The sequence below is a fragment of the Fulmarus glacialis genome, unplaced genomic scaffold (assembly GCF_000690835.1).
Source record: "Fulmarus glacialis isolate BGI_N327 unplaced genomic scaffold, ASM69083v1 scaffold3650, whole genome shotgun sequence".
In the NCBI taxonomy this organism is placed as follows: domain Eukaryota; kingdom Metazoa; phylum Chordata; class Aves; order Procellariiformes; family Procellariidae; genus Fulmarus; species Fulmarus glacialis.
The window spans coordinates 33,590-45,220 of NW_009185656.1; the positions used below are offsets into that span (position 1 = coordinate 33,590).

Sequence of the window (11,631 nt, forward strand, 5' to 3'; positions counted from 1 at the left end):
TGGTGCTGTTTTAACATGAAAAACCAAATCATAGCATTTAGAAAATGCTGAGATAGCACATTCATTTTGCCTGCTGCTGGGTTTTTTCCCCCTCAGATTGCTCCCCAGTGATTTCCCCAGATGCAGGGGTTCAGCAAACTCTTCCCGAACCCCGATGTCTTGGGGGGGCGGATGGCATTTGCCCTCCTTTGGCGGCTGCAGGGCTCTCACCCAGAAGGGTGCCCAGGGGAGGCGGGAGCTGTGGCGGGCGATGGCACCCCTGCCTGGAGGACGATGGCACCCCTGCCCAGGGGACGATGGCACCCCTGCCCGGGGGGTGATGGCACCCCCTGGCTCAGGGGTCCAGGCTGGGGACCCGCCAGCCCTGGGGGGGTTCCCCTTTGTCACAGCCGTGGCAGGGGGCTGGGGGCACAGGAGGGAGCATCTTTGCGTAGCTCTCACGTGTATTTTTAAGGTAATTGGAGCCAGTCATCGGAGTCTGGGTGATGCCCAAAATTCCGTGTAATCTTGGAGTCTGGGTGCTCTTCCCAGAAAATGCTTGTGAACATTTACACTGATACAAACCCAGTGCAGGTGTGTTCAGTCCCCTCCTCTGATCCAGGGACAGACGGCAACATGGGACCCGACTTTTCCAGCTGGGACATTCAGGGAAATGCCTGGTGTCAGAAGAAATACCGTTGGCCAGGGAGGTTTGATGACTGACATCATTGCCAACCAGAGCGATGCTCGCCCTGCCAGGGGACAGAAACCTGTTCGGATAGGAACAAACCAGATGATGCCTGCCCAGGCAAAGCTAAGCAACCCAGATATAGATCCAAATTTCATATAGGGGTAGTTAAATAATCAAAATGAAGTACAGTGGGATTCGGTTGTTATTCAGCATATAATTAGAACAAAGGAAAACGGGCAAGAGCTCCCATTTGCAGCATCAAATACATTACTGGCCAGGCTTTCAAACCAACAGACTATTGCGACTCACATCCTTCTGTGAGTCTCTTTTTCATCTCGCCTCTGCCTGTGCTTAATCCTGCCGCTCATGGTTAGCCGCACAAGGACCTGCTCCAGCTCCCATGGGCTGCATTGGCAACCCCCACGCTGGCTTCAGTCGCAGCAAACCCAAGCTGTAATAGCCTTGATCACGGGTTTCAGGAGGTGAGCCTTGAGGAGATAACAGCACAGAGACAAAAACCTCTGGCAATAGGATAGAAAATTTGTTGATGTAGCCGTGGCACTTGCTTTGTAGCTGAAGTGCAAATTAACCGCTCCCGGTTCTCCCTGCGACGTCCCAGTGAAGGTGAACATGCTGCTGCAGGAACATCTTGTGGCCCAGGGCTTAGAAACTAGGCAGTGAAAAGAGACAGAGCACTTGGGTAGTTATCAAGGAGACGTGTCCACCTTGGGTGACGGGGACCCTCTAGATGGAAACCCACCAGCAAATGCGGCTGGAACAACATAAGGAGCTGCCCCAGCAAGACTCATTGGCAGTGTCCTGCCATGGCCCTTGGATGTTACTTAAACCTAAGGGACATTTGCTCTGCTGCAAGAGAGGCTTGCATGGGAAAAAAAAAAAAAAAAGGCATTAATTAGCTGTTTCCCACAAAGTGTTTTCATCAAAGGCACAAAAATAATAACTAGTGCCTCAGTGTTAAGTGAACCCATTAAAGTTAATTGAGCAATGAGTAAAGCAGCTTAATGCCCTCCTCCTGATGTGTCTGGCTTTTCATATTCATGGCACCACGTAATCTTTGGGCTGGTGGTTTTGGTCCGCATCCAAGCTGCTTCCCAACTTACCTGGCTTGGTGCCTCGGCTCCCCATCTCCTTGACCCCCGAGGAAGCCCATCCTACTGCGTTCGTGGGTAAATTGTCCCCTTTCCTTTCACCCCATGAGGACTATCAGATGCTTACGCCAGGCGAGGTAACGCAATAGGAGGAGCAGAGGCAGCGTAATGAATATAAACACCTCAATGTCCGATCTCCCACCACCTCCAAGGCACAACGCTCCTTTTGCTCCTAGGCAGGAGAAATTCAAGTACCGATTAATAGTTGTTCGGAGCTGTTGCAGAGGCGACACACCTAGCAAGATGTAGGCTTTAGCAGCAGGCTGCAGCCAACTCCCCGGCCAACGAGGCATCTTCTCACGGCAGGGGAGCGGCTCTGGCTGGTTTTTGGGTACCTGCACCGGGGATGCTGAAGGCAGAGGCAGGGCAGAGGCAGCTGTGATGGCCTGAGGGATGACGTGGTTGGTGGGCTGAGGGATGGGGTGGCTGATGGTGCAGGGGCAGATCTAGTGGAGGTATTGCAGCCCTTCCAGCCCCGTCCTGCGAGCAAAGCACTTTCCTGCCGACGCACCCATGAGAGCAGACTAAGTGGGGGGCACAGCAAGGAGTGCATACACAGAAAATCATGCGTTAGGGTGTTAAAGGAAGGCCAGGAGGGTGTGTTCTGAACAGAGAGAGAGGGGGCATGTTTTTGAGGAGTTTAAAAACACAACAAATCTTATTCAGCAGCAGCTTTAAGTTCCCCATAAAACACTCGTGTGTGGGAGGACTCCTGCTCAGGAAGGGCAGCATCATATGGTCATCATATGGCAGCATCATTTTGGGAGCTTGACCCCAGCGCAGCACCACCCCAGGCGAGTGCCCTACATAGGGGCTCCAGAGACGAGCCTGCACCTTGCGACGCTCAAGCATGCGATTCCCACCCCAGCGCTGCAGCAGCAGCCCAAGGGGAGACTGCCGCCCCATGAAGCCCCACGGGGTGCGAAGCTCCGAAACCCAAACTGGGAAAACTGGGTTGCTGGTGGAACCAAGCTAGCGAGCAAACGCTCACTCTAATGGATGTGCAAGGGACAGGCGTTGAGTTCGCAGATCCCTTTTGTTTGTCTTTGAGGGTAGAGAAACGGGGAGTTTCGGTGATAGGAACAGCTTCGGCTGCCTCCCTGGAGGACGTGGCCAATGTTTATGCTCCTCCCTTGGTTTCTCCAACAGATGGTGTGAGCCTCAAGATGATTGAAGACCTGAAGGCCATGGTTGACAACATCTCTCAGGAGGTTGCTCTACTGAAGGAAAAGCAAGCACTCCAGACAGGTAAAGGACTCGCTGAAGAAGGCATGGCTTTTGTTTTGAGAGAGGAGCTGCTTATAAAGCGGCTACAATTGCTCCACACGCTTTAACAAGTGATGCCCAAGCGCCCTGCGACAAGGAGTCCATCACAGGGAGAGAAGTTGGGGGATCAAAGCAAAGTTTGGGCTCACTGCAATTCCTCCAGGCAGATGAAGCTCCTCAAGCAGTTAATGACGTGAGTTGTGCAGCGTATGGCCCCCCTCTTTATGTGCTAGAGCTTCCTATTTGTAAAGCTGTGGAAATTTCTATGACACTAAGCCAGATGTTCATTTTCCTTTATGAATCAGAGGGATGGGTAATGGATTATTCTGTACTTCAGTCAAATGTAGCTTACTCTTTTGTCTGATCCCCAGTGAAATGGTGACCTGGTCTCTTATACATACCATGGCATTGCCCAGGGAACCTCATGGAGGTCAGTCCCACCATGCTTCAATGAACTTATACAGAGGACAGTCCTAAAATGTCCATCTTCCAGCCATGCTCCATGGTTATTCTGTGCAAACTCCACCAACATCAGTAGGAGAGGGATTTGCAGAACACGAAACAGAAATGAAAATGCAAGTTAAGGAGAATTTTCTCCTTAAAAGAAAAGGAACACAAGCAAAATCAAGGCTTTAGTTCCAAGCTCACATTCATTGGTTTGGATATTAATGCGTGGCTCTGATTAGTTATTGTTTGGCTACAGTACCCTGCACTCTCAGGGTTTAGAGCTTAAAAAAAAAAAAAAAAGTGCTATTCTTAACAATAAACTCAGAGGCAAGTAGAAATTTCCTCTGAAGACCTCAAGCTATGCAAGCACAACGTTTCTGATCAAAGCCTATTAAAAAAAAGACATTTTTCTCATGCTTGCATAATTAAGATGATCGAATTGAAATTGCAGACTTTTTTCCAAAAACACTCCCAACACCCGGCAGCGCCCGTCACAAACCTTACCTCCAACAAACTCATCAGAGAAAGCGCAGCAGCAGCTGGGGAAGAGGGAGGCCAGGGGAAGGGGTAGGAGGACCACGCTGTGCCTCTGCTCCGGCAGCGGCAGAGCCCGGGAGGGTGACAGGGGCACCCCGAGGTCCATTCTTCCCGATGGTTTGGCAGACGGGGAGGGCACGTCCCGGCAGCCGTGCCCTGCGGAGGAGGGAGAGGGCCCCTGGGACTGCCAAGAGCCGCTGCGCAGCCTCAGAAATGACGTTTGAAGTTTGGCCGCTGCGTTTGCTGCTGCTGCCTCTTCCTGGGCGCTGTTTTTAAAACCGATTCCCTTTCTGTCTTTTTGTTCTGTTTGTGTGGTAACCTCTCAGTTTGCCTGAAAGGCACCAAAATTCACCTAAAATGCTTTCTTGCGTTTTCGGAGACCAAGACGTACCACGAGGCCAGCGAAAACTGCATCTCGCAGGGCGGCACGCTCAGCACCCCCCAGAACGGGGAGGAGAACGATGCCCTCTACGACTACATGCGCAAGAGCATCGGCTCCGAGGTGGAGATCTGGCTGGGCCTCAACGACATGGCGGCGGAGGGCAAGTGGGTCGACATGACGGGCGGCCCCGTCCGCTACAAGAACTGGGAGACTGAAATCACCACCCAGCCCGACGGCGGCAAGCTGGAAAACTGCGCGGCCTTGTCGGGGGCCGCCGTCGGCAAGTGGTTCGACAAGAGGTGCAAAGACCAGCTGCCCTACGTCTGCCAATTCATGATTGTGTAGCGGCGGGGGCTCCCCCCTGCCCACCCGCGACCCGGGTCTTCCCCCTTTGGCAGCAGGATTATAAAGCTATAGGTATGTGTACATGTACGTATGCACGCACACGCGCACATGTTCAGGTAGAGTCACTCTTTGCAAAGAAAGTCGTCATGGCTCGGATTCGGATTAGAGAGCATTAGAGCATTTCGTTTGGCCACATCCAACCCCGTTAGCAGCTGCATCGTTCTTACTAAGGCACGATTTATAGATATATTTTTTTACACAGGGAATTTATTAGGACGGCTCGGTTGTTTCGGCAAAGAACCAGTCGGCAGTCCAGCCTTGCAAACAGCCGCCTCGGCTGCCCGGGGCTGTCGCTCTGCAATGTCCTTTCCCATCTTGCTGAGCTTTGTTGGGGCGCCAGCAAAGCTAGTTCCCGCTTTCTTCTCCTGTTTTGCTTCCCCGTAAGCCCTGGCAGCAAGGCACACGGGATTGAGCTCCTCGTCCCTCACAGCGCCCCGAATCAGGCTCCTGGGGATCGAGGTCCTGTCTCAACGAGCAGAGGGAGTTACCTCTGCTTTGCTTTGAGAGGTAAAATTGGGCTTATTGGCTGAGTACCAGCTGCTCAACGGGCTGCCCGACTCATCCAACTGTGTGCATGAATGAATTAGCAAGTAACAGGCATGGGTCGACTTACTGAGAAGGAGGGTGTCCCTTCCAGAAGCATTCCCCATTTTGTTGGTCCTTTCCTCATCAGTCAGAAGCCAATGTTTCACTAATTTCACTGGGAGAGCTAGACCTTCTGCCAGATCTTTCCAAAAATCCCATCAGAAGCTTTATTTATTCTCCAGCATCACGGAGGAAGCAGTGATGACTTATAGCATAGTCAGTCAAATATATTCTTGGAAATAGAAGATGAAAGTATTAGGTAAATAACAGAAATGTAATGCTATTAAGGAATCTATTGAAAATGACCCCAGGACAACTCACTGTAGCAGCTTTAGGAATCATCTGACCTATTTTAGTGATGGAAACCCAGCTGAAATACTCCAGTCCTTGTTGGTCTAGGCACAGTCCTCAGCAAACATAAATCTGCTGAATACTGTTTGTGCCAATAAAGTCAGGGCTAGCTGAAGGTCTGGCCTCAATAATTTTTTGCTGAGAAAAGGGTTAAAGAAAAAAAAAATTGAAATAAACAGCAATGATGGGAAAGAAGTACAGGTCACCCTGACAGCTTAACGAAGCTTTGCCGACGCTGATTTGCTGGCTGTTGGCTGAAAGGTATCAGTAGTTCTTTGCAGCAGTGCGTGGTAATAACTCCTCCGGTTTGGGGCACGTCCCCTGCGCTGCGCTGGGGGTGTCAAGACATGATGCTCTTGGGGAGCCCACGGGAGAGGTATTTCAATTTGCTGCTTTATTTAAAAAGAGCACAATGGTGGGCATTCCAAGACGTTGAGTGGGAGAACCTCGCTGGAGGGATCGAAACAAACACAGAAATGCAGAGTGCATACTTCCGAGGCTGTCACTATTGCCAAACTCTCCGCTGTTCAAATGACTATAAAATAAAAATATATATAGCTTGCTGAAGGAGTGGAGTTGCGTCAATGTGATTGGAGTGCTTTCTTCTCCTTGCATTTCCCTTCAGAGCAGCTCCAGGGACCTGTCAGAGAGTCGGAGATATCAAAGGCAGAGGGGAAAATCAGAAAGCGAGAGCCTCCCGCCCTGGGATATGGTTTATAGGATTTCCACCCCCCCCTTATCATCCCAGTCACATGCCACACGCGGGATACAGGCAGGGAATCCTTTTATAGGCAAATAAGATTTCCTTCCTCCCCTCCTCTTGCTGCTGGGAAATGTCACTGCAAAATACGAGCCAACCCAGAAGAAAGGTCCTTCCCTCACCCCCGTTCGGCAGCGGTAGCGGTGCCGGGGGAGGTGGCACCTCAGGTCCCAGCGTGGAGCCAGCACTTCCCAGGCTGCCTCCCACCTCCTCCGCAAGGAGCCGAGCTGCAGCGGCACCGAGCATCCCTCTTCTTCTCACACTGAGGTGGTGACAACTTCTCCCTCCTCATCCTCCTCCTCAGCATCCCGCAAAGGAGAGAAGACCATACATGAAGAAGGCAGTGCTCCACACCAGTCTGGGAGGTTTCAACTGCTGCAGAACTGCACGTGAAATTAGGTCTCCTTTGCACAAGAGGACAGCCCTTTCCAGACTCTGGGCCCTGATCCTGAATGTTTCCAAGGCTCTTCTGCTGTAGGTCATGGTTACGCCCTACAAGCCAGCTTGTCTCGATATAAACCCTCTAGTTCCCTTGGCAGATGATCCCTCCATGTTTTGAGATACACATGAATGCAAAGCAGCAAAGCCGACAGCGTTGCTGGCTTTGATCCTGACTGGTCATAAACCACAAGGTCTTAAAACACAAATGTGTGGTCAGAGAAATAAAAAGAAGGCTTTTATGGGAGCCCAGGAACCAAAGAGGGGCACTGCGAAAGCCAGAGACCCTGGCGATGCTGAGCTTCGGGGAAGATGTGGGTGCCGCAGCTGGACCATCTCTCTGCATGGAGTGCGAGTCCGAAAAACAGCCGTGGAGGTCGAGGCCAAAGGATATTCCCAGAGAGGACGTTAAGGAGTCAATCTGTCAAAATCTAGAAAATAACAAGTTGCTTTCAGCAGATTTCTTGCTCGTATCTCTCTTGCTCCCTATTTTCACATAGCTACGCTCCTGCCAACACCATTCTTCACAGATGTTTTGCTCTTCTGAAGCTGGGAGGAGCGCGGGGAAGGGGTGGCTTTGCTCCTGCCCTATTTGTTGGACCCAGGATGCCAAAACTGACCTTGCAGCTTCAGGGTTGCATTTATGAGTTTAATATTTTTCTACATGTTTCTTCTTACTGTACATCATGAACTACAAATTTTCTTTTAAAAGCCAAAGAAAAAGAAATTCTGGGAGAGTCCTCATCCTTGCTTACCACAGCGCTCTTTTTTTATTTGTTTGTGGCCAACCCCGCATTTTGTGCTTACAGTGAATGCCGGGATGGAGGGGTTGAACGGGGACGATGGCTGCCTCCACTCCAGCGTGGCCCGATGGGAACTGCCCGGAGCAGATGGGGTCCATCTGCTGGGGGCTGGGACAAGCATCACTTTTTTGATCTTCCATTAAATCTTTTTGGCACTCAAGCCAGAGAAGAACATCTGCTGTCCCCAAAGCGCAGTCTCAGCCGAAGACATGCAGACTAATGGAAAGAAAACTCAGCTCTTCCCTAAGAAAAAGAAATGTGGAAGTGATCACGTCTGAACCAACATATAGCGGCGCCTGCAATCTCAAATGAGCCTCGTGTTATTAAAATAGGAGATGTTGTGTAAGATCTTGTGCCACTGATCGCGCCGCTCAGCTGCCTGTGGCTCTGTAACACAGCAGAGGAAAGATGAAACATGAAATGCGCATATATTTGTATAAACAAAAGAAGAAAAGTCACTGGGTGAGCCCACAGAAAGTGTTACCCCAGCACTGCGCCATCCACAGCTGACTTCAGTAGAGCTACGCTAATCTACCCAACTGATTGCCCTGACCCCAATTCACCAAGGTCCTGAAGTACAGGCAAAGGACCGAATGGTTAAAAGTAAAATGGTTAACTGTAAAATGGTTAATCCCTTTCTGAAGTATCCCTCTGAGCAAGGGCCAGAACAGCACACTATTAACACATGTCAGCGTCCCGGCCAGCCGCCAGCTTGCTTTTGGCTTCGGTCAGTAAAAGGGGCAGGTAGGCAAAGGTGGGTAAGAATTTGGGAGTCAGAAGCCAAAAGCCTCGAACACTTTTGTGGGACTTGATCCTTAGCAGTCCTGGGTAAATTCAGATCAAGAGAGTTCAGTGACATGGGAGAAGGACCCCAAGCAGAGAGAGGGAGAAAATTCACACTCAGAACAAGCAACCCAACCCCACGCCTCTGCTCCTTGCGCCTGTCCGCTCAGCCTGGGGGTTACTCAGACCCGAGTCTCTCACCCTGTCAGGTGTGGTCTCTCCCCATCATCTTTTGCAAGGGACGGCTCCCAAACACTTCTGCTCCTGCCTGCCCCCAGGGGAAGGTACTTCCCACCTCTGGCTGTGGGACGAGACCATCGGTGGGGTGCACCCCAAAAGGGAAGGAGCACCTCCACCCCTGCACCGCTGAGCCTTGTTATTCCTATAGCCTTTACTGTTTGGTCCCGCTCCTACGGAAGCAATGAACCCCACTTCAGTACCTGACCTCTCAGTCTCTCCTTTTGCAAATAAAATAAAAAACTAAATTAAAGTTACATTTCTCCAGCTCAGAAGCCGCCATAGGCAGGGAAAAAACACGGATCTGTGAGGATCAGCAAACAAGGATAAGACCAACGACCACTGGGAGCATAAATACAAAAGATTTGGGGGTCACTACACTGATGAAAAGCATGAAAATAATCTCCTTGGGGGTAGAAGATAAAGCAGGGGATGAGAGAATATCAAACTACGGTGTACACAGAGAAAAAATAGTGCTTTATTCCCTAACAACATCCAAAAGTATCTCCAGTTTAGAAGTACCCGGAGGGAATCCAAAGGTAACAACTGGGGACTGTTGCAAATACAGCTAAAACCAAAATCACCTTAGCCGTGACTCGCACCCAGCAGCCTCACCGCTCTGTCCTGCTCTGTGCAAACAGGTCGGTGGCTGCCTCACCTCCCTGCAACCTCCCGCCCGCCCGCTCCTGCTAGAGGCTCGGGCCGTCACTGCTGGTGGTGACTGTAAGGCACCCAGTGCCTGCAGCCTGGGCGCTCACTAACCAGCGCTGTACCCTCAATATCCAGCCTCACCCCAGGAAGGAGACAAAAACCTACAGATGACCGGGCTGCCGAGAGGTGAGGCCAACTGCTAATTGCAGAAAATATTTGCTTTCGCTTCAGCCCTGTTAGAAAGCTAACCCTGAACCCCTTGAAGAGAACAAAACACACAAGCTGCTTGCCAACCTTGCAAGCCAGCAATGAAGAACACGTCTCAAGAAGCTATGTTTAGAAAACACTGTTTGGGAAGCACTACGTCTTAGGATAGAAAATGCAAGAGGGGAAATAAAACCTACACCACCTACTGCTTTGCAGAAATACCCCAGGGCCAACTTAGTTTCCCACTGCAGTACCAGGGAGTACCAGGAATGCTTCTTATTTCTATCAAACCCATCAACAGGGATCCCAAAAGCAAGGTCTCGGGCGTTCAATATTGTACCCCATTTCTGTGTTTCTCAGGACCGGTGAGGCCACATCTGGAGTGCCAGATCCAGTTTGGGGTCCCCAGTACGGAGGGGGACATAGACTTACTGGAGCGAGCGCAGTGAAGGGCCACAAAGATGATGAAGGGATTTGGGCAGCTGTTGTGTGAGAGCAGGGAGCGCTCAGCCTGGCAAAGAGAAGGCTCAGGTGGTCTTATCCACTTGTTTAAATGCCTGATGGGGACGGGTAGAGAAGACAGAGCCATGGGCACAAACTGAAATACAGGAAATTCTACTTAAACAGAAGAGAAACCCTGGCACAGGTCGCCCAGAGAGGCTGCGGAGTCTCCATCTTTGGAGATACTCAAATCCTGAGTGGACACGGCCCTGGACAACCTGCTCCAGGAGACCTTGCTCTGAGCAGGAGGTAGGACCAGGCAATCTCCAGAGGTCCCTGCCAACCTCAACTAGCCTGTGCAGACACAGAGACTGAGCAAGGGCTCCTACCTACATAGCTGGGTCCTCTTCTACAGTCACAGGGGAGAAACGGGCATTTCAGGGGGAGACTGATGACCTCAGGCACCTGATGGATGAGCTGTCATGTAAAAGCCTTCCTACAGAGAAAGGTTATCAAGAAAGTTGATAAAATAATCTCTCGTAGGATGTGATTTCTACACTGTAATGTTGCCAGAGCTCTAGATACTAGGTCTTGCTGCTCTGCCAAGTGTGATCAGAAGACAAGAGCTGAAACTTCATATAGCTATTCAACCGAAAGGAAACTGAAAAAACTCCACCAAAGCACCAAAGTACCACAAAGAAAATGAGATGTATTTTTAAATTAAATGATCAGTCCAAACAGACAATTCACAAGTGGGTAGATGCAATTGTGAAGCAGCTCAACCACAGTGACAGAATTGCTTTACTGTTAGACCAGGATGGTCCATGGACATCTTGAATTTCATCTGGATTCATGTGCAGCCTGGACACTGCTGCATCGCTGGGAAGGCTTGGATCCAAACCCTCTGAGTGCCGAGCCACACTGACATGGGGGATCCAAACCCCGGGAGATGGGAGATGCCACAGGTCCCACCTGCCTGTGCACCAGTGCAGAGGTGCTGCCACACACATCCATGGAAGTTGGCTCTTGCACTTTGTTCTATAATATGTCAAAGCAGAAAGCCAAACCCTCAAATGGGTAGATCTTAAACCATTCAACTTTTAGGAAACGCTCCAGAAATAACACTGGTTATAAACACGGTTAAACAATTGGTTCCATTGAAGAGTGAGGACTTGGAAGGAGCTGCGTGGGTGGGGTGCTATGTACCTACAGCGAGTGACTGACAGTTTTCTACACAGCCTAGAAACTGAACTTGCTTTGAAAAATGAAGCAGGACAACAATCAGCACTTTTTATTCCTAAATCAAAATGTATGCATCCAAAAGGGCTTTTATCAAGTGATTAAAAAGAGAGCAGACAGCTCTGGAGGCCAAACTGCAGTGAGCAGTGCATGCACCCAAAAGCAAAGATTCAGCCTTTGATTCACATGCTAATCAGGGGGCCCAGATGACCCTGGAAGTCTATAGAAAATCACCGTCTTGAGTCTCAGGAACTGGCTGT

At 50.4% G+C, this 11,631-nt stretch overlaps 1 protein-coding gene across 1 annotated transcript in view; it reads left to right on the plus strand.

The window, feature by feature from the left end:
- Positions 1–4,816, plus strand: part of CLEC3B (C-type lectin domain family 3, member B) — a 6,827-nt gene extending 2,011 nt beyond the window's left edge. The window contains exons 2-3 of the mRNA XM_009572327.1: positions 2,989–3,087; positions 4,416–4,816. Of these exons, the coding sequence (XP_009570622.1) occupies positions 2,989–3,087; positions 4,416–4,816 (500 nt within the window). The remainder of the gene's footprint in view (positions 1–2,988; positions 3,088–4,415) is intronic.
- The last annotated feature ends 6,815 nt before the right edge of the window (positions 4,817–11,631 follow it).